The sequence below is a fragment of the Panthera leo genome, chromosome D1 (assembly GCF_018350215.1).
Source record: "Panthera leo isolate Ple1 chromosome D1, P.leo_Ple1_pat1.1, whole genome shotgun sequence".
Classification (NCBI taxonomy): domain Eukaryota; kingdom Metazoa; phylum Chordata; class Mammalia; order Carnivora; family Felidae; genus Panthera; species Panthera leo.
This window is the reverse complement of record NC_056688.1, coordinates 49396625-49422234: the sequence shown is the minus strand read 5'-3', so window position 1 is coordinate 49422234 and position 25610 is coordinate 49396625. Positions and strand designations below refer to the sequence as shown.

Sequence of the window (25610 nt, the reverse complement as noted above, 5' to 3'; positions counted from 1 at the left end):
GGAGTGGGGGAGGGGCAGAGAGCTAAGGGGACAGAGGATCTGAAGCAGGCTCTGCACTGACAGCAGAGAGCCCAGCCCCATGCAGGGCTCAAACTCACAAAGTGCGAGATCATGACTTGAGCCAAAGTCGGACACTTAACCAACTGAACCACCCAGGTGCCCCTGTCCTCCCTTTTCAAGATTATTCTGGCTATTCTGGGTCCCTTACACTTTTAAGATCAGCTTGTCAATTTATGTGAAAAAGCGAGCTGAGATTTTCATAGAGATTGCATTGAATTTGTAGATCAATTTATAGACTATTAACACCTTACCAATATTATCTCTTCGACAAGAACATGAGATGTCTTTCCATTTATTTAGATTTTAATTTCTTCCAACAATGTTTTGTAGTTGTGTAAGTCTTACACTTCTTTTGTTAAACTTATTCCTAAGTATTTTATTCTAGATGCTATTAGAAATCAAAGTCCTTCCTAACATTTATTAACTCCATATGTGCATAGAGTAGTTTAGAATTTACAAAGCCTTGACTATTATAACAACTCTGTGAGGTAGGTTTAATAACAACTCTTTATAGACAAGAAAACTAGTACCCAGAGAAACTAAGATTTGTCCATATCATTCATCTAGCAGCGGCAAATCTGAGATACAAATTCAGACCTTGTAGCCCCAGTCTAATGTTCAATCTTTCATGCACACATCGTAAATCAACAGCACTCTTGACTTGTATGGTGCAGAATAAGAACATGAGCTTTGGGATCAGACACACCTGGGTTCCAGTGCCAAGTCTGCGCCTCACCTTCCTAATCTTATGGAAGTTTAGATTCCTCAAAATAAAATAAAGACTGAAATACCTGGATTAAGAACCTGGTAGCTATTAGATTACTTTCCCCTGGTACTGCACTTTTTGGTATATCTTTATCTACATATCACTTATGGAACATTTCTATATGCTTTCTGACATTTGTTTCATGTACATTCCATTTTGCTGATATTGTTACAAAGCCTGAAATAACAAATATTCAAGGTCACATTATCAGATATATGAAATTGTTCCCATAATTTGCATAATCATTTTTAAAAGTCTCATCTATAAGTACAATCTATACAGATGCCTATCCAATAATATCTTTTTTAAAAATGCTTATTTATTTTGAGAGAGAGAGAGAGAGCATGAGCAGGGGCCAGGCAGAGAGAGAGAGGAAGAGAGAATCCCAAGCAGGCTCTGCACTGTCAGCTCTCCAACTACAACTCCATGAGGGCAGGGATTTTTGTCTCTTTTGTTTATTACTGCCCACAGTGCCTAGACCAGACCTGGCACATGGTAGGAGCCAGGTGTTTATTGCGTGAATGAAAAAAAATTTTTTAAGTGTTTAGATGTCTGCAGCCTTGTACCAAATGCCCTACAAAGAGATATATAAATATATGTAGGCAAGTTCAGGCATATGAAATCACTTCAGTACTTTTTATGTGGGAAACCAAAGTTAATATAAATGATCAATACAAATATAGAGAGACTAACCTTCAGCTGTGTATAGTAGTGAGAAGAACCACTAACTAAGAAGATGTAAGTTTTATTGCCCTACCAGCCCATGACTTTAAGTAAGTCACCTAACATATGTGAACCTTAATTCCCACATATATAACAAAAAATAAATTTTTTTAAAAGATAATGCCCCTCCATCACAGAGATCTTGTGAGGCTCAAGTTAAATAATATATGTGGTAGTAAGATATAAACTATAAAATACTACACAAATGTGCAGTATTATTACAATAATTATCATATTCTGTAAGTATGAGAAGTGTTAATACTTCTGAGAGGTAAATGAATCATGAAAAGGGATGTGAAATCATGAAAAGGGATGTCTCACAGACATTTGGCCAGAAAAGTAATGTGGTCAACATTTTCCAGTTAATGTACAAGCTAAATGAGAAAATAAGCATTTAGGTACATTAAATATATGTGTGTTTGAGATACAATTTTAAATTCCTTTTACAATTCCCACCACATTTCTCTTTTAAAAAAAATTAATTCAACTTCAACTTAATAACATCATTCTTGGAAAGAAATCACTCCAAAAATGTACATTTTTGGTTTCATTAAAAATGAAAAGGAAAACTCACGTGCAAAATAACAGTCTTAGTTTTCAACTACCAGATAAATTCTTAAAGTAAACTACACAAGGGGTTAGATTTTCTTAAGTGAACAAATCGCCTTTATCATTATTCCAATTTAACAGGACCAACCCAGATAGGAAACTCTCCATTATTTGCAAAACAAAAAAGCCATCCCAACAGCCACATAATAAGCAAACTGCATTTGATTTAAAAGGTCATCTGAATCAGCCCAGTGGCTTAGCAACAGTGTTTGGAGTTGCTGAGAGACCCAAGATGCACATGGACTTGAATTTCTTGGTCCTAGACACGTGAAAGCTTAACCAGCCACTGGGACATTTACCAAAAAAATACTGGCTTTCATGAGAGAGTCTAGATGCCTGGATAAAATTCCCAACAGTGAGCTTCTAATCACTAGCAACAATTAATTTGCCTGAGAAATGATATTAAACTAACCAGCTCCTCAGGGACTCCCTTTTGGATTTATATTTAAATTACTGAGCATGACCATTGGTAAAATAGTTTCTTACCAGTTGGGGTTGGGGAAAAAAAGAAATCCTTCTAACAAAACAACCGTACAATAAAAAAATTGTTGAAATGGAATGATTAATGGCTCCTAGTTATTAACTCCTCATTCATTCAACAAACGTTTACTGAGTACCTACTATGTGTTCAACAGTGAACAGATAAAATGTCCTCATGATGCTTACTTCCACGATAATCTATTTACTCATTAAAGTAACCTTGTTTGGTAGTCATTATTTCTAACTTTTATATACTGGCAATTTGCCTGAGTCTATACAGCTAACTTGGTCTCCCTCACTTCAAAGCCCAAGGTTTTAATTGCACTGACAAATTTCCTGTCTGATACGGACTAAACTTTCCATTCAGGAAAGCAGTCACAGTTGGACTTGTGTGAGATGACCTAAGCAGAGAAGCATGGACATAAAGATACTTTCCACCTGGCTCCTTGGACATTTTCTTACTCATCAACCAAAACCGTTTTCTAGTTGGTAGCCACTAAGTAGAGACAATAGAGGCACACCTAAGGCTGTTTCTTTACTTTGGGAATGTGTTTACTTTAGAAAAGCAGGACAATTTTGAATTTTTAAATATACTGGGGACGTCTAGGTGGCTCAGTCGGTTAACCTTCTAACTCTTGATATCGTTTCAGGTCATGATCTCATTCACGGTTCTGACATCGAGCCCCACATTGGGCTCTGTGCTAACAGAGAGGAGCCTGCTTGGGATTCTCACTCTCTCGGCTCCTCCCCCACTTGTGCATGTGCATGTGCATACACATGCACACACACATGTACACACACACTCTCTCAAAATAAGTAAACATTAAAAAAAATAATAATAATAAAAAATAAAACTTCTATACTGGATTTTCTCACACCTAGCAGCATAAAGATTTCTTTTTAAAAGTACTTGCCACTGTAAAAAGATAAACCAGTACCTTCACATAGTCCTGCCTTTACACTCTCATATGCCTCTACAGACTTCCTAAACTTTGTATTTTGTTCCTTGTTTTTATCAACACACATATTTCTTGGGCATCCAGTATGTGCCAGGTACTGGATGCAAATGCTGAAAGCACAGATACAATTAAGTCAAAGTCTCTGCCATTAAGAAGTTTTCAATCTCATGGGGCAGACAGAAACATAAATAGATCATGTCCAGAGTGCTAAGTGATATTCACAGGCCTAGGGGAGCTAAGGGGATGGGGTAAATCTCACTTCCCTGGAGGAGTCAGGGAAGGTTTCTGGGAAGGTGCCTGAGTTTTAGGAAAAGGAGAAAAAGATGAAGGGGAAGGACATGCAAAGACGAATAACTCCCTATGTCTAGGACATGAGTACAAGGTAGAGTGTCCTTCCATTTATTCATTCAACAAATCTTTTTTGAGCACATATATTTGCCAAATCTGGGCCAAATATTTTCTTGGGTTAACTCTTAAGCATTACACAACTCTGTAGGGTGAGTTATTATTATCACTTTATAGAAAAGAAGTCTGAGGATCTAAGAGCTTAAGTAATTTTTCTTAAAATAGCTCAGTTTACCTTTGCAAAGTTCTATTGGAAAGTCCTCTCTTAACACTGAGTTAAAAGTTTCTAACACTGAGCTAGAATTTCCATTTCTTGCTTCAGTTCTATTCCCAAAACTTTTCTCACCAAATCTGCCCCCTCCCCCAATGATGATGATGATGATGAGTTTGATAGCCTAAGGAAAATAATACAAAAGGGCAAATAGATTACTAAGATACTCATCTATGGTTGAATCCCATAACTCATACATTAAACTCATACATTAAACAAACTCATACAGTGCTCGCTTCGGCAGCACATATACTGAAATTGGAATGATACAGAGAAGATTAGCATGGCCCCTGCACAAGGATGACATGCAAATTTGTGAAGCTTTCCATATTTTTTTTACCCAAGGAATACAGGAGTGCTGATGCATAGGGCCACTTGTACCCCAATGTTTATAGCAGCACTTTCAACAATAGCCAGATTATGGAAAGAGCCTAAATGTCCATCAACTGATGAATGGATAAAGAAATTGTGGTTTATATACAGAATGGAATACTACTTGGCAATGAGAAAGAATGAAATATGGCCTTTTGTAGCAACGTGGATGGAACTGGAGAGTGTTATGCTAAGTGAAATAAGTCATACAGAGAAAGACAGATACCACATATTTTCACTCTTATATGGATCCTGAGAAACTTAACAAAAGACCATGGGGAAGGGGAAGGAAAAAAAAAGTTAGAGAGGGAGGGAGGCAAACCATAAGAGACTCTTAAAAACTGAGAACAAACTGAGGGTTGATGGGGAGTGGGAGGGAGGGGAGGGTGGGTGATGGGCATTGAGGAGGGCACCTGTTGGGATGAGCACTGGGTGTTGAATGGAAACCATTTTGACAATAAATTTCATATTAAGAAAAAATACATACTAAAATAAAAAACAAAAACAAAAACAAAAACAAAAAACTATTGGCCATGTCCAGAAGGTCAAATTTGACTCTCATTTTAAAGAGATTGTAAAAGAATGACATTTACAGTTTAAACAATGGCTCCAGGTTAAGAGGCCTATATGCTATCTCTCTACTATTTCCATGTAGATTTGGGGAAATAATTTTTAAGTAACTTGTTTTTCTCTTAATAGCTGATAGCCTAAGGTTCAAACCAAAATATGGAAATTTTAAAATCACAATCACATACACATAGAGTCTACTCAATTAACCCTGATGTGAGCCAATACCAAATACACCCCTTCTAAAGAAGCAATGTAACATAGAGGAGCAAACACAGGTTTTGTAGTCAGGCAGGCCAAGGTTGAGATCTGGTTTACCACTTAGTAACCATTACAAAGCTGGATGAGGTTTGGCAAGAGACTGAACTCAGTGACCTTCGCTTTCCTCCTAAGTAAAACAGAGACTATAACAACTACTTCAGAGGGCTGCTGGGAGGATTCAATTAGGCAATTTATTTAAAGTGCCTCATATAGTGCCTGAAACAGAACAGAGTAGGCACCTCAAAAGTGTTTGCTGAAAAAATAGTGAAAAATATTTACTATCAATTAATAATAACAGTAACAAGGGCAGTACAAATTGAGAACAGCAAATGATACTTCATTTTGTGCTAGTTTTTTAAAATAAAATATTTAAGTTTTGTTACTGTTTTTAAGCCTTTAAGCATGTTTGTAATAGAGTATAAAAGTGTATCTCTTGCTCAGCATCCTCTGTCTTTCAAAGAAAGACATGATGGATACCACTCCTGTATTCTATATTGTTTTACTATCAGCATTTTTCTGGTTCTACCTTCTCAGCTATTCTACAAATGTCTTCATCAACCAAAGTTTTTCTCTGCACCAGTAAAAACTCACCTAAAAACAATGTTGCTGTGTGAACTGATGTTTCTGCCTCCATACACAGTAGTGATCCAGGCGGGCCTTGGTCTCACACCCCACTGTTTAAAACAGTCATCAGAATATTCCCTGAAGTTCCATGAGCGAGGCTCAAACATGTCATCGATACCATTAGTACAAAAAGGCATGACCATTTCTGTGCAAGCCTAAAAAAGGAAAACAAAAGAGAATCCAATGACAAAATAAAGCACAAAGAGTTAAATAACTTGTCCAAAGTTATTCTGCTGGTAGCAGCAAAGCTAGGGTTTGACCTCAGGCGGTCTGGTTTCAGAGCTCCTACTCTTTACCTACGTCATACCACCTCTCATTATTCCTGGAAAGGCTCAGCTGAGAAGTAACAAAAGTTAGGGCTATATATTCTTCATCGGTAAATTGCTTTCTTCCACATCTATTATCATATTTAACCCTCAGGAGGGAAAGTATTAGTATTAGTATTATTAGTCTCATGCAGGTGAAGGGATGGAGGCTCAGAGAGTCAAGTCAGACTCCCCTTCTTTTCTTCATCCATAAAATGCTTCCTTTTGATAGGAAGCATTGCTTTGGATAGGACTTACCAAGAGATATTGTAATATTAGTATCTTTTTCAACGAACTATATTTAAAGGTGAGATCATGTCGTATTTATCTTTGCATCTTTGGAGTCTAGCAGGTTGCCTGGCACATGGGTACCCAGAAAATACTTGGTGATGATTAAATACATGAAGGAAGGAAGGAAGGAAGAAAAAAAGATAATGGAGCCCAGATTTGGACCCAGGTTAGTGACAAAATCTTGTGAACTATCTTACAGTACAACCATTATCAGCGGGAAATTCCACTTGAAAAAATTATGCAAGCTTACCTGATAGCTCCAACCCTGGGTTCCCAGATTGCTAGTTGTTGTCTCTGATATATTCAGGCATCTCGCCTGGCCTGAGTAATTGTAATATATATTCAGAGCTTGGAAAATATTCTGCAGCAGCTGTGCATCAGATAAACTGGGATTGTTCAAATACTTGCACACTACCTGTCATTTTAAAGAGACATAAAAGAAGAAGAATCAGAATATATTTATAAAATCATAATTTTAATGAAATAAAGAAGAAATATGACTGTGATTTGCCTATAATATAATCTTAAACATCTAACAGCATTGCTTGACAATTTCTATCTCTTGAGTATAATCCTGTTCATAAATGAATAAACCATTACTCTCCAAGTGTAAAATTTAAATTACTCTCCAAGCTATAGAAATAAACCAAGGGCATTTGCATTTGTATGGTATGCAAAGTATTCCACACCTACCACTGTAGCCTCATCTTTTTTGCACGCTGTGTTCCAGCCTAGCAAAACCATTCTCAACACACCAGGGTCTTTTTCTTCTCTTTGCCTTTGCTCACCCTAAAATACCCTTTTCTCACTCTCGCACTCCAGTAATGTCTGGCAAACACCAATACACCTTCTATAATACTTAGCTCAAGTATCACTTCCTCTATGAGGCCATCATTAGCTATGCCCTCAAGTTGGGGAGAACTAAATCACTACTCCCTTTTTGCTTCTACTTATACCCTGTACTTGCTTCTATCAAAACCCCTGTAACACTGTACTGTACTCATTTGATTCCACAACATCCCCCTCAGCACTCAGCAAGGTATCTGACAACTAAATGCTAGCTGAATGAATAAATACATTTTTGTGAAAATGTAAAATTTATAAAAATTTCTTATGGAAAAACTATACCAAGCTCCAGTATCTGTGGTGTGATAAGAAATATATCAGGCAGCAACCCAGCTTCCAAATATTCCTGTCACTAGACTATCATCAGCATCTGAAATCTAGTACCTAAAAATCACAGAGAATGCTTGGGGTCAGAAGTGAGGGCAGGAATAACTAGATAGAGGCATGGGGAACTTTCAGGGGTAGGGAAATAGTCCTGATCTTCATGGAAGTCTGGGTTACACAACAAACAGTTCACTTGCGATTTGTGCAATTCACTGTATATAAATTTTATCTCAAAAAAAAAAAAAAGAAATACTGAACTTTAATTAATGATGATAAAGGTGAAGTATCCCTGAGAAGTATACTGATGTCTGCAACTTATTCTGAAATGCATTTTAAAAATAAGATGGAATGAAGGATAGAGGGATGGCTAGCCAAAAATATCTGTGCTAAATCAAATCTAACAAAATACTTTTATAGAATTTAGGTGGTATTTTTAATGGGTGTTCACTGTCCAATTATTTCAGTATTTCTGTGTTTGAAATCTTATTGAAAACAATAAAATACTGGGGAAAAATCACAGGCAATGGTTTCACAGCTGCATAATACCACCACTTACTGATTACTGAGCTCTGGGTTTACAACCATTGTATTATATAATCCTCAAACAATCTTATCAGATATATTATTGTCCATTATTTTACAAAAAGAAACTGAGTCTTATGTTAAATCACTTTACTCGAGGTCATCCACCTAGTAAATGTTAAGATCTAGATATAACCCAGATCTCTCTAGCTATGAAATATGCATCTTATCCATTATGCTACACGGCTTAGGGAGCATCCTTTGTAAAACTGCAAATAGCCCCCCGATGGCAAGGGAAACACACTCAGCTTGCATCATGAAGTCAGTGATTTGGTCCTTTCTCATTTTATATGGAAAAGATGTATACAACAGGCAAGTCTGATTTTAAAAAAAGAGACAGGAAGAGAGAGGGACAAGCTGAGAGAAAAAGGAGCCAGGAAAGAAAGAGCCTAGTTACCCTACTTCAGGGAGAGACTCCATGCAACAGGAGCAACAAGGCCCAGGCTGGGGACATGCCCAAAAAGGAGGCACTGAGAAAGGAAGTGAACAGCAGAAAGCAAACCCAGCCTCTCCTCCTAGTTCTGTTTAGGACCAGTTTCCAGCAACACCTTTCTGAAAAAAGAGGAAATATGAAAAGACTGCAGAAATGAATCATAAGGAAAATTCGAAGTCTCTCTCCAAATGCATTCAGCACAAAAATATTTCTGTGAAATGTTGAATGGTACTTTGTGAAAAAAAGGTTTCAGAGTCAAATAATTTTAAGAAATATTGTGTCAGCAAATGTGAACAGTTTACTTGACTGTGGGAATCCTCAAGAGCCTTTAACATGCTCAACTACAACATGACTTTCCAAAAGGGATAGAGAGTGTGCACTACTTCCAGTAAGTTTTTGGAAATAACAAATGTAAGAAAAGTCAGAAATTGGGGTGCCTGGGTGGCTCGGTCAGTTAAGCGTCTGACTTCGGCTCAGGTCATGATCTCAGGTTTGTGAGTTTGAGCCCGCATTGGGCTCTGTGCTGACAGCTCAGAGCCTGGAGCATGCTTTAGATTCTGTATCTCCCTCTCTCTCTCTCTGAGCCTCCCCTGCTTGTGCTCTTTCTCTCATTCTCTCAAAAACAAACATTTCAAAACATTAAAAAAAAAAAAACAGAGCCTGGGACCAAAACATACATGCTTGTAGTTTATTTGGGAATGTGATCCTAAAGAAGATAAACGACAGGGACAGAAAAAGATAAGGAAAAAAAGGTGATACGGAAATGTGTACCAGGTGGTCACCACCATGGCCTTCATAAGGCGCCTATAAGGGATCTTCATGGAATTCCTCAGAACCCTTGTGCACTATGGGTGAGAATATAAATTGGTACATTGTGGAAAACATTATGGAAGTTCCTCAAAAAATTAAAAATAAAACTACCATAAAATCCAGCAATTCCACTTCTAGGCAAATATTCACATGAAAGGAAATTAGGATCTAAAAGAAATATCTACACCCCCATGTTCACTGCACCATTATTCACAATAGCCAAGATAAGGAAACTTAAGTGTCCATTGATGGATGAATGAATAAGGAAAATGTGAGATGTATATAAATGAAATGGAATATTAATCACTCTTTAAAAAGAAGCCTTGCCATTTGTGAGAATATGGATGAAACTGGAAGACATTACACAAGCCAGATACAGAAAGACAAACATTGTATGATCTCAGTTATGTGTAGAATCTAAAAAAGTCAAACTCATAGAACCAAGGTAGAATGGCAGTTGGTAAGGGCTGGGGAAGGGCGATGGGTAAATGCAGAAATGTTGGTCAAAGGATATAAACTTTCAGTTATAAGATGAATAAGTTCTGGAGATCTAATGAAGATATTGGTGACTAAGATTAATAATACTTGAAATCTTCCAGGAGAGCCCCGCGTCGGGCTCTGCGCTGACTGCTCAGAGCCTGGAGCCTGTTTCAGATTCTGTGTCTCCCTCTCTCTCTGCCTCTTCCCTGTTCATGCTCTGTCTCTCTCTGTCTCAAAAATAAATAAACGTTAAAAAAAAAAAAAAATTAAAAAAAAAAAAAGAAAAGTCAGAAATTAAGATGTCCAAATAACCTGGATATACCTTTAAAAAGTAACAGCGAGGTCATAAGAGTAAGATAAATCTGAAAAGGTGTACATGAAGAAACAGTACTGAGCTAAACTCAGAGCTTCGCAAACCTGTTAAGCCTAAAGCAATAAGAAAATGAAAACTGAAGAAAAAAGGCAAAACAGTGTTTTACTTTTCCACAACTTTCATTTATTCATGGTAAGTCAAAAAATACCTAACAGTTGTTGGAAAATGTCCCTAAGAAATACGCCAATCAGAAACACTCAAGAAAATATGGAAATCAAGAACCAATCACAGAATTTGTTAAACTACTTATTGCCAACAGTTGGTCAGCATTCCTTCCTGACTGTGGACACTAACGGTGGATTCAGCTGTTTCCAAATGCAGCATAAAGCTATGGAATGGACCCGCGGAATGCATAGGAGAGCATTATGTCCAAGCACAGCACAGTAGATGAGGCAGGGTGACAATGTAAGCCAGGCAGGAGGAAAAGGGAGCGCTGATGAGCAACAACAAACAAGTGGCCTAAAACTCTGTTAAAGAACAGTAGCAAGTAAGTGTGACTCACATGCTGGCATCAGATCCCCTCTCAGAGCTAGAACACTGGGCCTCTGTCAGGCAAAGAAAAGGAGTCCCCATGAATAGCCATCTCTGCAAACAGCAGTTACTGTCACTCCTTAAAAGACACAGGCATGGCTGGGGACCGGCACCGGCTGACAATACTTGGGTTTCGGCAGTGCCAGTTACTCAGAGAGAACATCGTGGTCAGAAACTTGGCGTCTACTAATAGAAATTCCATATCCAGATTAAGGGCACTCCTGGGCCCACTGTCCTCTGTAAGGTCAGGGCTCCCTTGGAGCACTGGGTCCAGTTCCGAGCACCACACTTTAAAAAGGACACTGACCAACATGAGAAAATGTAGAGGGGAGCAATCAGGATGGGGAGTTGAGGAAAAGTTGAAGCAATCCTACAATTGTTTGTTTGTATCATTTTTCCAATCTTTCATTACTACAAATAAGGCTACAATAAATAACCTTGGGCCTAAATCTTTACGTACACCCTGAACTGTTTTCTTGAGATAAATTCTTAGAGGAGTTATTAGTTCAAAGGAAATAACCATTTTTAAGGCTTTTGCTACATCAAGCTGCCTTATAGAAAGAAAGTACCAATTTATAATCCTACTGGCACATTAGATAGAAGGCCTAAAAAAACTTCTTTTTGTAAAATATTTACAAATTTTTTTTGGTAAAATATTTACAAATTTACTAAGGGAATTTTATTATTTTAGGTGCTTCTAAAGTTCCTTTCTAAGTGAAAAATTCTGTGAGTACAAGCATCATTCTCTAGTGTAAACAACACAATCTCTACACATCTCTGTACACTACCTTAACAATTATGGTAGCAAAGAGTGAATAAAGTTTTCAAAAAATTACTGGAGTTATACTAGCAAAACCTCAGCACTATTCCCATGTTTATTCAAAAAAAGATAATCACGTACTTTTATAAAAGATCCATAGGATGCACAAAACTTATCTAAATGTTAAGTTGAACCATATGAAGTTGCCATGTTTATAAGTCAAACACAGTCAGATATCAGCATCTTTGGTTCAACTTCATCTAATACTCCCTTCACCTTAAGCCTGATAATGTGCAGTTATTAGCCAATTGAGGAGTACAAATACTTGGCCTGTTGATTGTTTATTGAGGGCCTATAATAACAAGGAAAGAGTCCCTGCCAACCACTTCCATTCAGAATACTCAACACTCATGTAGCCCCTGTACTATATTTCCTATTTATCTTGTGGACACTATCAAATTAGCTTCTTCCAAACACTTTCTATATAAGGTATAGCATTTCTATTTAGGTCATAAATTCAGTGATATGAGAGCAACTGGGACTGAGGCTGCTAGTCCAACTTGTGGTTCCTCGTGGTCAGGTACTTTCCCTATGATGACCCAGGGGAAAACATATAACGACCATCCCCATATCACAGAGGAGAAAACAAGCTCAGAGAGATCTGGCTAAAGATATACAATTTTAAAACTATGAATATAAGTTCTGAACCCACACTTTGGCCACAAAGTCCTAGTACAACACTGCCTCTCTGTTACTATATACAACAATAATACCTCTTGTTATTATTATATAACTAGTATCAATTTAGTGCTTACTAAGCACTAGGTCCTATTAAATTCTCATAATGACCCTAATAAGCATTACAATTACTATTATCCCCACTTTGCATATGAGGAAACTAAAGAACAGAGAGGTTAAGAAACCTGTCCCAGTCACACAGCCAGAAAGTGGCAGAGCTGGCATTCAAATGCAAGATTTGCTGTGGAGCTTCCATTTGTAACTGCCAATACTACACATACTCAACTTCAAAACTGTAGTGTAAGAGAAAAATAACAACACAAACAGTGCCTAAATATACCTGTAGTCTCACGCTTAATTTTTTAAGCAAAAACATTGTTTTAACGTTTATTCATCTTTGAGAGACAGAGAGAGACAGAGCATGAGTGAGGAAGGGGCAGAGAGAGGGAGACACAGAATCCGAAGCAGGCTCCAGGCTCTGAGCTGTCAGTACAGAGCCTGATGCGGGGCTCGAACTCACAAACTACGAGATCATGACCTGAGCTGAAGTCGGACGCTCAACCGACTGAGCCACCCAGACGCCCCGCAAATTTTTTTATTCTTAGATTATCTTTATATTTTTCTAAGTTTGTTTTACATAAAAACTTAAATAAAAGGGATTCTGTGGCAATGTAAAAACCAAACAACTTTTTTTTATCATGCAACAAAAAAGAAAACTGTAAAACAGTAGAGTAATTCATATGAGGCTCAAAAATCAACATATGAAATAGATTTAATTCACTTTCTATTTCCTAGAACAAAGGTGAACATTCAGGAAAAACTTAAAAAGAGCATTAGAAGTCCATTTTAATAATTCTTGTTTTAAAGAGTCTAGAAATCATGGTAAAAGAACATTTCAATCTTAGTACCAAACTAATTAGCTCTACACCCAGATATTTAGAATCTCCCCTTTGATCCCACATACACTAGACAGTGTAAAGATAATGATTTGTTTAAAAGCTTTATGTGTCCCCTTACCTATAAGGATAAACGTCTGAATAAGAGAAATAAAAAAGGGGCAAAGAAAATTTTTTAAAAGAAGGAAAGAAGATGGGTTAAAAAAAAAAAAAAAGACCAACCTCCTCTCGGAAAGTATGGCCCATCCACATTAGAGAAAGGATTAAGCAGATACATTCAGCTTTTCTAACAGATTTTCTTTCTCTACGGCTTCAATACCCCTCTCACACTCACAGATAATCACATTAGTTTTGTCATTAAAAGCTCCCTTTTCATAGAATGCACCTAAACCGCTTAAACCACCCAGAGAGGTCGCATACATTATCAAACACCAAGACAAACGGAAGAGATTTTCCATTTTATGTCTTATTATTTCACTACATCTAACTGCATGCTCAGAAGGCCAAGCCAAAAGATTTGGTGAGTTATCAGCTAAAAAATTATTCCAAAATCAATAACCGCTATAGTATCCTTAAAAACTGTTCTTTAAGCTGAGAAGAGACCTAGTAGTTTCTATGCTGACAGAGCAGTCAAATGACAGAGAGGTTTTCTATTTCCCTTTTCTCTTCTTCCTTGTGCTCTCTCAGCCAAGTCCATGATTATTTCTGCATGAATGTTGCAGCTTCTGTTAACAGTAAACAAAAGCAAATGGAGTCTGAGTGTGCAAAGCCCACAAACAAATTAAAAAGAACGATACTTGAGTTGACACGGAAAAGGCATTCAATCACTGCCTCTGGATCTTTCAGAACCATACAGGGTCCAGGCAGAATTGGAAATCACCTACTTTTTTTCATAACCCAACTGTTACACATTATCTCACTATCCTAAGCCTAAGTTACAGACTTAGAAAAGGACGGCTGTTTGTCAGCCTTTTAAAAAGGAGGAAGTGTATCAGAGGGAGGAGGAGTTATGGTTAAATGGAACTATCCAAGTGAAAGAGCGGTCCCCAACTGGGTAGTGTTCCTGGGATTAGTGGGTTGGGAGAACAGAGAGGAGGTCAAGAAAGGAGAAATAGAATGAACAGTGAAAGAAAGTGATCTGAAGCTAAAAGTTTGGGAGGGAGACATGTAGTAGAAAAACTCTGAAATCATATAGGATAAAACTGGAAATAGAGGCAATGGAAAGTTCTCAAGCAGGGGGCAATGAGAGATTTCTTTTGGTTGGGTGCAGGCAAGAAACAGAAACATAAATATATTATAAGCAACCAAGAATTCCTTAATATGCCAAAAGAAAGGATAAAACCAGTAAGAAATGACTGAAGAGAATAACAAGAAGTAGTCCTGGAGAAAAGAAGTAAAACCTGATTGTCGGGCAAAGACACAAATTACCTTGCCTTAAAAATAAACTTTTATAATGCATATATACAGAAGATAAAAGAAGGACTGTGCTAAATCAAAAATAAATGGCAGAATATTTGAGATATACTCTACTAATTTTGAATGAATTAATTTTTAATGAATACTTAGGAGAGAGGAAGGATAGGATATTTATTTACATGTGAGATGCATCAGCAAATTTTTCAAAAGGAACATTAAAGAAATGGGGAGAAAAGCAAAGTTAGTGTTCCTTGTTCCAAATCATAATACAAACGAACACAAAAAAGCTGTATTCCTCTGGCTTTTTTATAAATCAGGGGTCGGCACACCCCCAGGCCAAATCCAGGCTACTGCTTATTTTATAAATAAAGTATTATTGCATAGTCTTCCTCATTTACTTGTATTTGCCTATGGCTACTTTCCTGCCACACCTGCAGAACAGAGCAACTGTGACAGAGACCAAATGGCCCACAAAACCTAAAATTTTTATTATTAGCTCTTTACAAATAAAGTTTGCCAACTTCTGTTCCAAATACCAAGGGAATTCCCTGTATGTTTTTGATTTATGTATTTATTTTGAGAGAGTGACAGAGTGCAAGCAGGATAGGGGCAGAGTGGGAGACAACAAGAATCCCAAGCAGGCTCCGCACTGACAGCACAGAGCCCAGCGAGGGGCTTGAACTCATAAACTGTGAGATCATGACCTGAGCCGAAATCAAGAGTTGGGACACTCAACTGACTGAGCCACCCAGGCACCCCATTCCCATATGCTTATCATGTGACAACTCATCTGTTCTTCAAATGGGCATAAAAATGCAAACTTAATTTTCACTTTGTAAACAGACTATAGTTAAATTTGATAGTTGTCACAATGTGGCTAGAGATCCACCCCAAAATCCAGCCAAATCCTCTCCTAATCCAGCGCGATATGGTAAAAGATCAGAGGCTCCGAACAATGGTAGACCCAAGTTCAAATTGTGCTTTCCCCATTTCTTGACTGAGCTTAAATTTCCACTCCATTGTACCTCTTTTTCCCAGAGTATTTTTGTGGGGATTAAATGGGACAGCATATATGAAAGTGTTCTGTAAATAGTAAAATAAGAGAGATAAGGCATTATTAGCACAAAGACATGTATGGAGGCTAACTGGCTCAAATTTAGTTTTTTTCTCATTATTTTGATCCAGGTTTTCTTACCATGAGAGAGATCTGATCTTTTAAATAACTCTGTATTGTCTAAATTCAATTGAATTCAATACAAATTTACCTCTGGCCTGCTATGTGCAAGACATCCACTTCTCATTCTAGCTTTTAGATGAAGAATAGGATCTCTAATAGCAAATGACCTTGTTCTATGTGGGTTACAAAGTTTTAAGCAAAATGTTCATTTAATAGTTCAAAGGGACTGATGGGGCACCTGGGTGGCTCAGTCAGTTAAGCGTCTTGACTTCAGCTCAAGGTTCATGAGTTCGAGCCCCACGTTGGGCTCAGAGCCCAACAGAGCTGACAGCTCAGAGCCTGGAGCCTGCTATGGATTCTGTCTCCCTCTCTCTCTGCCCCTCCCCTGCTCACACTCTCTCTCTGTCTCTCTCTCTCTCTGTCTCTCTCTCTTTCTCTAAAATATAAACATTAAGAAAAAAAATTTTTTAAATAGTTCAAAGGGACTGTTAAGTTCAAAGTGCTTTTGAAAAGTGGTTTTCATCTGACCAAGTCTATTTATATTTCCAGCACTCATTCTACCTGTAGAATCAATTATATTCTCTAAACTTAACCATCAAGTTAGCCAAACTTTAATTTTAAAACTAATAAGAATATTCTTTACAAAGAAATGCTTAAAAGAGGATGAATACACAATAAAGAATTTTGTCATGAAAAGAACTTTAAAATTTATGGTGCGATGTATCTTTACAGTTTCCACAGTACTTTCATGTCTAATATTTTATTTGATCCTCAGCACAACCCTATGGAGAATGTAAGTATCATTACCTCATTTTGCAGAGGAAGACAGGGAGGCTCAGGAAGAACACAGCCTCGCTCAAGATCACACAGCTGGTATATGGTGGTTCTGGATCAAAGATCCAGAGTCAGTACTCCTTCCACTCCACCCTGCTGCATGGGGATCACTCCTTTATGATATGTCGAGCACTTAGAACACATTAGCAGTTGACTGAGTCATAGCACTATGATAGCAGTTGCCTTTTATTAAGCACTAACCATATATGACATAGGTCTATGTGTCTCAGATGTATGACAAAGATGGAGTAAATTGTGCATGCAAAGTGTACAGCACAGGACTTGGCACACAGTAATCGTTCCATTAGCAGCAACTACTGGTCTTAGCTCTAAATCATACAACTCTATAATCTATACATTTATCTCCTTTATTCAAATCAGAGGAAACTGATGTTTACAAACATTAGGTAAGGTGTCCAAGGTTGAGTAACCAGAAAGTGACAGAAGCCAGAATTTCTGCCCAGGTTGGTCATACTCAGAGCCCCTTTGTCATTGGAAATTCCTCTGATGCTAAAAGTCACAGAAAGCACCAGTTTAAAAAACAAAACAAAAAGAGAGAGAGAGAAAAGTTCATATTAAAAGTGACGAAGGAGAGGGGCCTGATGGCTCAAGTCCCTTAAGCATCTGACTTTTGATTTTGGCTCAGGTCATGATCTCACGGTTCATGAGTTCAAGCCCCATGTTGGGCTCAATGCTGACAGCATGGAGCCTGCTTGGGATTCTCTCTCACCCTATCTCTCTGCCCCTCTCCCCTCTCAAAATAAATAAGTAAACTTAAGTAAAAAAAAGTAATGAAAGGATATTTTCCTATTACCTTGATAGGCCAAGCAGGCAAAGGCTGTAAAAAGTTAGACTCATAAGGGTAGTCCACCATTGCCAGATTTATCCAGGTTTCAGAGATCCAGCCTTTCAAATGCTGAACATCCTGCGAATTTCTTAATGGGGTACATAAGTGAAGGGCTTCAGAAAGCCAATGCAAGCCACTGCCTGAAAACAGAATCACATTGTTGGAATATAAAAAGCACTACTTGACAGAAAGCTTTACTGATCACTTGGTATTTTAGAAAATTCAATCTTCTATACCATTTCTCCAAGTATGCTTTTTCAACATTCAATAAAATATTTTTAAAGTAACTGGAAAATCCCATGATAAACAAGTTGTCTATCTTCATGGGGCGTGCCAGAATTTATTTGAATTATTTCCTGTTTCAAAGATACTTTTGAAATAAGTAGATAAATAAACAAATGGAACATCAGAGAGCAATCAAAATGCATAAACCACAATAAAGTAAAACAAACAAGTATCTGACAAACATAGTGTTGATCAAAAGACAGCAGATACAAAACACAGTACTATGTTCTTGATTACAGTGGATGATTATTATACTAATATACCATATTGGTTATGTTTCACTCCATGAAAATTCATCAAGTGATGTATTTTGATTTGTGTACTTTTCTGTATGTTATACTTAAAAATAAAAACAAGCAAGTGTTGAATTTAACAAGTGAAAGGTAAAACACTCCATGATTTTATTCTATTAATTAAAGTTTACCCGTTCTTGCAAGTCGAGTAATAGCACCCCAGGAATCGTGGATGGTCTCTGAACAATTTGGGCCACTTTTCCTAAAATCTTCAGTTACGATCTTCATAAATACACCACAAGGTACCAGATTACCAAAATGCCAGATGGGGGCAGAGGCTGCAAGAGCTCTAAATTGGAAGGAAAATAATAAAGGCAAACATAAAAAAAATGTAACTCATCAAATTCAAGTTTTAAAATTGAAACGGACATTGAACAAAAATGGTGAGAAAAATAACAGCTGTTAATGAGATAAAAACCAGAAATCTCAGTACAACAGAAACAAATATCTAAGTATGCTGTGACAGTATTAAGAAGTGCTCATGTCCAATGAATAGCCACTTCTCCAAAGAAGACATCCAGATGGCCAACCAACACATGAAAAAATGCTCCACATCACTCATCATCAGGGAAATACAAATCAAAACCACAATGAGATAGCACCTCACACCTCTCAGAATGGCTAACATTAACAACTCAGGCAACAACAGATGTTGGCGAGGATGTGGAGAAAAAGGATCTCTTTTGCACTGCTGGTGGGAATGCAAACTGGTGCAGCCACTCTGGAAAACAGTGTGGAGGTTCCTCAAAAAATTAAAAATAGGACTATACTACGACACAGCAATTGCACTACTAGATATTTATCCAAGGGATACAGGTGTGCTGTTTCGAAGGAGCACATGCACCCCCATGTTTATAGCAGCACTATCGACAATAGCCAAAGTATGGAAAGAGCCCAAATGTCCATCGATGGATGAATGGATAAAGATGTGATATATAATACAATGGAGAATTACTCAGCAATCATAAAGAATGAAATCTTGCCATTTCTAACTATGTGGATGGAACTAGAGCGAAATTAGAGAAAAACAAATATCATATGACTTCACTCATTTGAGGACTTTAAGATACAAAACAGGTGAACATAAGGGAAGGGAAGCAAAAATAATATAAAAACAGGGAGGGGGACAAAACATAAGAGACTCTTAAATGTGGAGAACAAACAGAGGGTTACTGGAGGGTTGTGGGAGGAGGGATGGGCTAAATAGGTAAGGGGCATTAAGGAATCTACTCCTGAAATCATTGTACTACATGCTAAGTTGGATGTAAATTTAAAAATTAAAAAAATAAAAATAAAAAAAGAAGTGCTCATGTCCAACATAAATGCATTTACCCAACCACCATATGAGGGTATTTCATCCTGAACCAGGCTGCAAGCATGCCACCATAAGAGCCCCCTAGGGCAATGACAGGTTGATTTTTAGCTCCTGGGATTGTTCTTTTCAAGTATTTGATTAACACTGCAAAATCTGCCAGAGCTTGTTCTGATGTCAGATAATTCAAGTATCTGGAATCCTAAAGAAAAGTAACAAAGAACAAGTATAAATGTGCACATAATAGCAGCTTAGGCATAGCATAGATCCAGGGAAAAAGCCAGTTAGATAAGTTTTTCTCCAAACAGAATTTCTAGGCAATTGAGTTAAAATGCCCAGTCAACGCAATAACGATGCTGATTTAAATAAATCATTAAAAAATTATTTTAAGTTTGTGCGAAGAACATAATGTATTTTGCATTCAAATGTAATTTCTATTAAATGCTATTTACCAAAGACCTTGTTGAGGTTGTAGAAACAATAGAAACAAACTGTAATATTTAATAGTAAATGTGATGGAATACAATTCTCAGCTTAACAAACAACTGCTGTATTACAATTTTTATTACTTTTTTTTAATGTTTATTTGTTTTTGAGAGAGACAGAGAGACAGAGAGACAGAGCACAAGCAGGGGAGGCACAGAGGGAGAGGGAGACACAGAATCCCAAGCTGGCTCCAGGCTCTGAGCTGTCAGCTCAGAGCCCGAGGCCAGGCTCGAACTCATGAACCGCGAGATCATGATCTGAGCTAAAGTTGGATACTTAGCCAATCGAGCCACCCAAGGTGCCCCTAAAATTTTTATTTTAAATTTTGAAACGTAAAATGGCTACTGGAGCACCTGGGTGGCTCTGTTAAACATCCGACTTCGGCTCAGGTCATGATCTCGTAGTTCATGAGTTCGAGTCCAGCCTCAGGCTCTGGGCTGCAGCTCAGAGCCTAGAGCCTGCTTTGGATTCTGTCTCTCTCTCTCTCTCTCAGTCTCAAAAATAAACATTAAAAAAAATTTAAAAAATAAAATGGCTACTATACAGGCAAAGGTAGACTGAATCTTGTGAAAAACTGAAGAATCATCAATAAAAATCAAACTCATCCTTCCTTATCAGAAAGATTATCATTATATCTGCATACCAACAACTGGAAATTACCCTGTTGTAAACAACTATAAAATTGGAGTTACAAAATGGAATACAGCAACTACATCCAGGCATTAGAAAACAGGCAACACAAGACGTTGATCCCTGAGAGAAGGATATTCATAAAGTAAGTCCCATGATCACTGTCTCTCTGCCTAGAGACAATTTCCTCAGTGCAACGTAGCGGGGTAAAGCTCAGAGTCCTGCTAAACTAAGGGAGCTAGTAAAGTATATGATTGGACTCATAGGTGGAATTTGAGAAACTCAACAAATGAACATAGGAGAAGAGAAGGAAAAACAAGATAAAAACAGAGGGGGAGGCAAACCATAAGAAACTCTTAAATACAGAGAACAAACTGAGGGTTGCTGGAGAGGGTGAGGGCGGATGGGTTAAATGGGTGATGGGCATTAAGGAGGGCACTTCTCAGGGTGACCACTGGGTGTCATATGTAAGAGATGAATCACCGGATTCTACTCCTGAAGCCAAGACTACACTGTGTGTTAACTAACTTGAAAATTAAAAAAAAAAAAGTATCTCTCCTTTAAAAGAAAAAGTCTTATTCCTCTCTCTTTGAGCTTGGGCTGGGCTTAGTGACTTGGTTCTAATTAATGTGTCAGAAGTGACGTATAATTTCCAATGTTAAGTCACAATAAGCACTGCAGTTTCCACCTTGCTCTCTCTTGAGCCACCCAGGTACCCCAAGATACATACCCCAAGATACATACCTCTTAACTCCTCTTTCATTATCTATCACTAGTCTTTACTTCCAATTTTCTATGTATAATTGAATGTAATTTTTTTCTAATCCTTGCATAATATTTGTAATATTAACCCCCATGCTACTGACAAATTCTGTTAGCACATGAAGGGAAAGAAGCATATCAAAAAGAGCCCTTAGTTCCATTTTGCTAACAAAGTATGAATCATGGGGATCTAGGTGGCATTATGTTTCTATCTGCAACAAGCTGACTTCTTCCAATGGTTTCAAGATCTATCAACTCTCCTAATCAGATAATTATGCAGAATAAGCTAAAGAATAGAGTTTCCCCCGATAGCCCAACAAATATCAGCAAATAGTTCTGTTCTTCATTCACAACACAAGAAATTTTCATTTATTTTATTTACTTATAATATGAGCTAATAAAACCTCTGAGAATGAAAATTAAAACTCTTTTCAGGGGTGCCTGGGTGGCTCAGTTAGTTAAGCATCTGACTTCAGCTCAGGTCATGACCTCATGGTTTGTGGGTTCGAGCCCCGCGTTGGGCTCTGTGCTGACAGCTCAGAGCCTGGAGCCTGCTTTGGATTCTGTGTCTCCCTCTCTCTGCTTCTCTCTCTCTCTCTCAAAAATAAACAAACACAAATATACATATATAAACTCCTTTCAAAATAGGCAGCCTAGAAAATTACTGGCCCCAAGTTCTTCTAAAAAGATGGTATATGCATACTGGTAGTATGCATAATGATCTTAGGTAATCTTTTTTATTTTAATACTTGTTTTAATGTAATTTAGAAATAAAAACTAGTACATAAAACCCTTGTTAAGATAATGCAAAATTTGAAAAGTTAGTTGTTTAAAGAAAAGTATTATGTAAATAATAGCACAGATAGCAAATTCATATACCCAGAATCACAAAGTACATGAGTGACTCAGTTGAGGAAATAGTATCCTTTTTATTGGGTGTACAGTCTGTGGCCAAGGCCAAAACTCCTTGTGAGATTAGGAAAGGTCAGAAGGGAATCCAAGTGGCCATTTGGACTCACTGAGACAGAGATAATTTGTCCTTATTTTATTGAAAAATACCTTTTTAAACATTTGAGTGCTCATTATACTTTTTCCTGTGGTAGACCCAGTATATATTATTAATATAATATATAAGTGTATAATTTATAAAGTAGAATAATTTACTGATATTTCTGAAACAATGAGAAGTTCCCCTCACATTCTCTGCAGCCATATCTTAAGATTTCCCACTGAGTTAAAAAATGATCAACATTAGAAATGATAATATTATAGTTTAAAAAGGGCTTGGAGGCACCTGGGTGGCTCAGTTGGTTAAGCATCCGACTTTAGCTCAGGTCATGATCTCATGGTTCATGAGTTTGAGCCCTGCATCGGGCTCTGTGCGGACTGCTCTGAGCCTGGAGCCTGCTTCAGATTCCGTGTTCCCCTCTTTCTCTGCTTCTCCCCCACTCATGCTCTGTCTCTCTCTGTCTCTCAAAAATAAATAAAATGTTAAAAAAATAAAAATAATAAAAAGCACCCAATCTGTTCAACTGCATATGAAAAAGGAAAGATTAAATACAAATTATTGAAATTTCAGGCTATTCAAGCTAAAGCTATCATTTCTTTCTTAAAGTGGAACATGTAATTAGAACATGTAATATTCTAAACTTCAAAAAAACCTTTTAAACTTAAAATTAAAAACTATACAGGCATACCTCAGAGATATTGCAGGTCTGGTTCCAGACCACTACAATAAAGTTAATATCTTAATAAAGCAAGTCCAATGACTATTTTGGCTTCCTAGTGCATATAAAAGTTATGTTTACACCATACTATAGTCTATTAAGTGTGAATTAGTATTATTTCCAAAAAGATGTATACACTTTAAAAAAAATTTTTTTTTAATGTTTTTATTTATTTTTGAGACACAGAGAGACAGAGCATGAGCAGGGGAGGGGCAGAAAGAGAAGGAGACACAGAATCAGAAGCAGGCTCCAGGCTCTGAGCTGTCAGCCCAGAGCCCGATGCAGGGCTCGAACTCACAGACTACGAGATCATGACCTGAGCCAAAGTCGGACACCCAACCGACTGAGCCACCCAGGCGCCCCAAAAGATGTATACACTTTAATTTAAAAACACTTCATTGATAAAAAATGCTAACCATCATCTGAGCTTTCAGTGAGTTTTTTTGAGCTTTCATCTTTTTTACCAGTGGAGGGTCTTGCCTAAATGTTGATGGCTGTTGACCAGTCAGGGTGGTGATTGCTGAAGGATGGGTTGGCTTTGGCAATGTCTTAAAACAAAACAACAATAAAATTTGCCTTATCAATTGACTCTTCCTTTCATGAATGATTTCTTTGTAGCATGTGACGCTGTTCAATAGCATTTTTCCCCTCAGAATTTTTTTCAGAATTGGAGTCAATCTTCTCAAACCCTGTAGCTGCTTTAAAGTTTGTTTAATTCTCTACATTCATTGTTGACATTTCAACAATATTCACAGTATTTTCACCAGCAGCAGTTTCCATCTCAAGAAACCAATTTCTTTGCTCATCCATAAGAAATAACTCCTCATCCATGAGAAACAACTCCTCATCCATTCAAGTTTTATCACAAGATTTCAGCAATTTAGCACATCTTCAAGGTCCACTTCTAATTCTGTTTCTCTTATTTCCAGGACATCTGCAGTTACCTCCTCCACTGAAGTCTTTCTTGAAACTCTCACAGTCATCCACAGGGTTGAAATCAGCTTCTTCCAAACTCCTGTTCATGTTGATATTTTGACCTCTTCCCATGAATCCTGAATATTCTTCATAGCATACAGAATGGTGAATCCTTTAGAAGGTTTTCAATTGACTTTGCCAAGATCCATCAGAGAGGAATCGCTCTCTGTGGCAGCTATACCTTACAAAATGTTTTTTGTTTGTTTGTTTGTTTGTTTGTTTGTTTGTTTGTTTTTTCAGAGAGAGAATGAGCATAGGAGAGGCACCAGAGGATCCAAAGCAGGCTCCGTGCTGACAGCAGAGAGCCCGATGTGGGGCTCAAACCCAAGAACTGCGAGATCATGACCTGAGCCAAAGTCAGATGCCTAACCAACTAAGCCACCCAGGTGCCCCACAAATGTATTTCTTAAATAAGATTTGAAAATCAAAGTGACTCTTTGATCCATGAGTTGCAGAATGGATGTTGTGTTAGCAGAAATGAAAATAATATTCATGTCGTTGTACATCTCCATCAGAGCTCTTGGGTGACCAGATGCATCGTCAATGAACAATAATATTTTGAAAGGAACTTTTTTCTTCCCAAGCAGTAGGTCTCAACAGTGGTCTTAAAGTATTCAGTGAACCATGTTGTGAACAGATGTGTAGTCATCCAGGCTCTGTTCTTGCATTTATAGAGCACACACAGAGTAGATTTAGCATAATTTTTTAGGGCCCTAGGATTTTCAGGATGGTAAATGTGCATTGGCTTTAATTTAAAGGTACCAGTTACATTAGCTCCTAACAAGAGAGTCAGGCTGTCCTGAAGACTTCAAGCCAGGCATTGACTTCTCTTTGTTAAAGTCCTCAATGGCATCTTCTTTCAATAAAAAGCTGTTTTGTCTATATTGAAAATCTGTTGTTTACTGTAGCCACCTTCATGATTTATCTCAGCTAGATCTTCTGGATAATTTACTGTAGCTTCTACATCAGCACTTGCTGCTCGTACTTTTATGTTATGGAGACAGCTTCTTTCCTTAAACCTCATGAACTCTGCTAGCTTCAGATTTTTCTTCTACAGCTTCCTCACCTCTCTCAGCCTTCATCACATTGAAGAGAATTAGGGCCTTGCTCTGGATTAGGCTTTGGCTTGAGGGAATGTTGTGGCTGGTTTGATCTACCCAGACCTCTCAAACTTTCTCTTTACCAGCAGTAAGACTGTTTCACTTTCTTGTCATTTGTATGTTCACTGGAAGAGCATTTTAATTTCCTTCAAGAACTTTTCCTTTGCATTCACAACCTGGTTAAATGTTTGTTACAAGAGGCCTAGCTTCCAGCCTCTCTCAGCTTTCAACATGCCTTGCTCACTATACTTAATCATTTCTAGTTTTTTATTTAAAGTGAGAGACATGCAACTCTTCTTTTCATTGGAACACTCAGAGGCCAGCTGGCCTCATTTCAACATTTTTATGTCTCAGGGAATA

The 25610-nt window shown here is 37.6% G+C and overlaps 1 protein-coding gene and 1 non-coding gene across 4 annotated transcripts in view; one reads left to right on the top strand and one right to left on the bottom strand.

Moving 5' to 3' along the window:
• LOC122199853 (prolylcarboxypeptidase) overlaps positions 1-25610 on the bottom strand; it is a 77400-nt gene that overhangs the window by 4154 nt on the left and 47636 nt on the right. For all 3 annotated transcript variants that reach the window (XM_042905215.1, XM_042905214.1, XM_042905217.1), the window contains 5 exons: positions 19591-19772; positions 18390-18547; positions 17648-17820; positions 6884-7048; positions 6005-6192 (listed from right to left, as the gene is read on the bottom strand). In XM_042905215.1, the coding sequence (XP_042761149.1) occupies positions 6005-6192; positions 6884-7048; positions 17648-17820; positions 18390-18547; positions 19591-19772 (866 nt within the window). The remainder of the gene's footprint in view (positions 1-6004; positions 6193-6883; positions 7049-17647; positions 17821-18389; positions 18548-19590; positions 19773-25610) is intronic.
• LOC122201589 lies at positions 4442-4548 on the top strand. Its single transcript, XR_006194270.1, has one exon. It is a non-coding gene; the product is annotated as a U6 spliceosomal RNA (small nuclear RNA).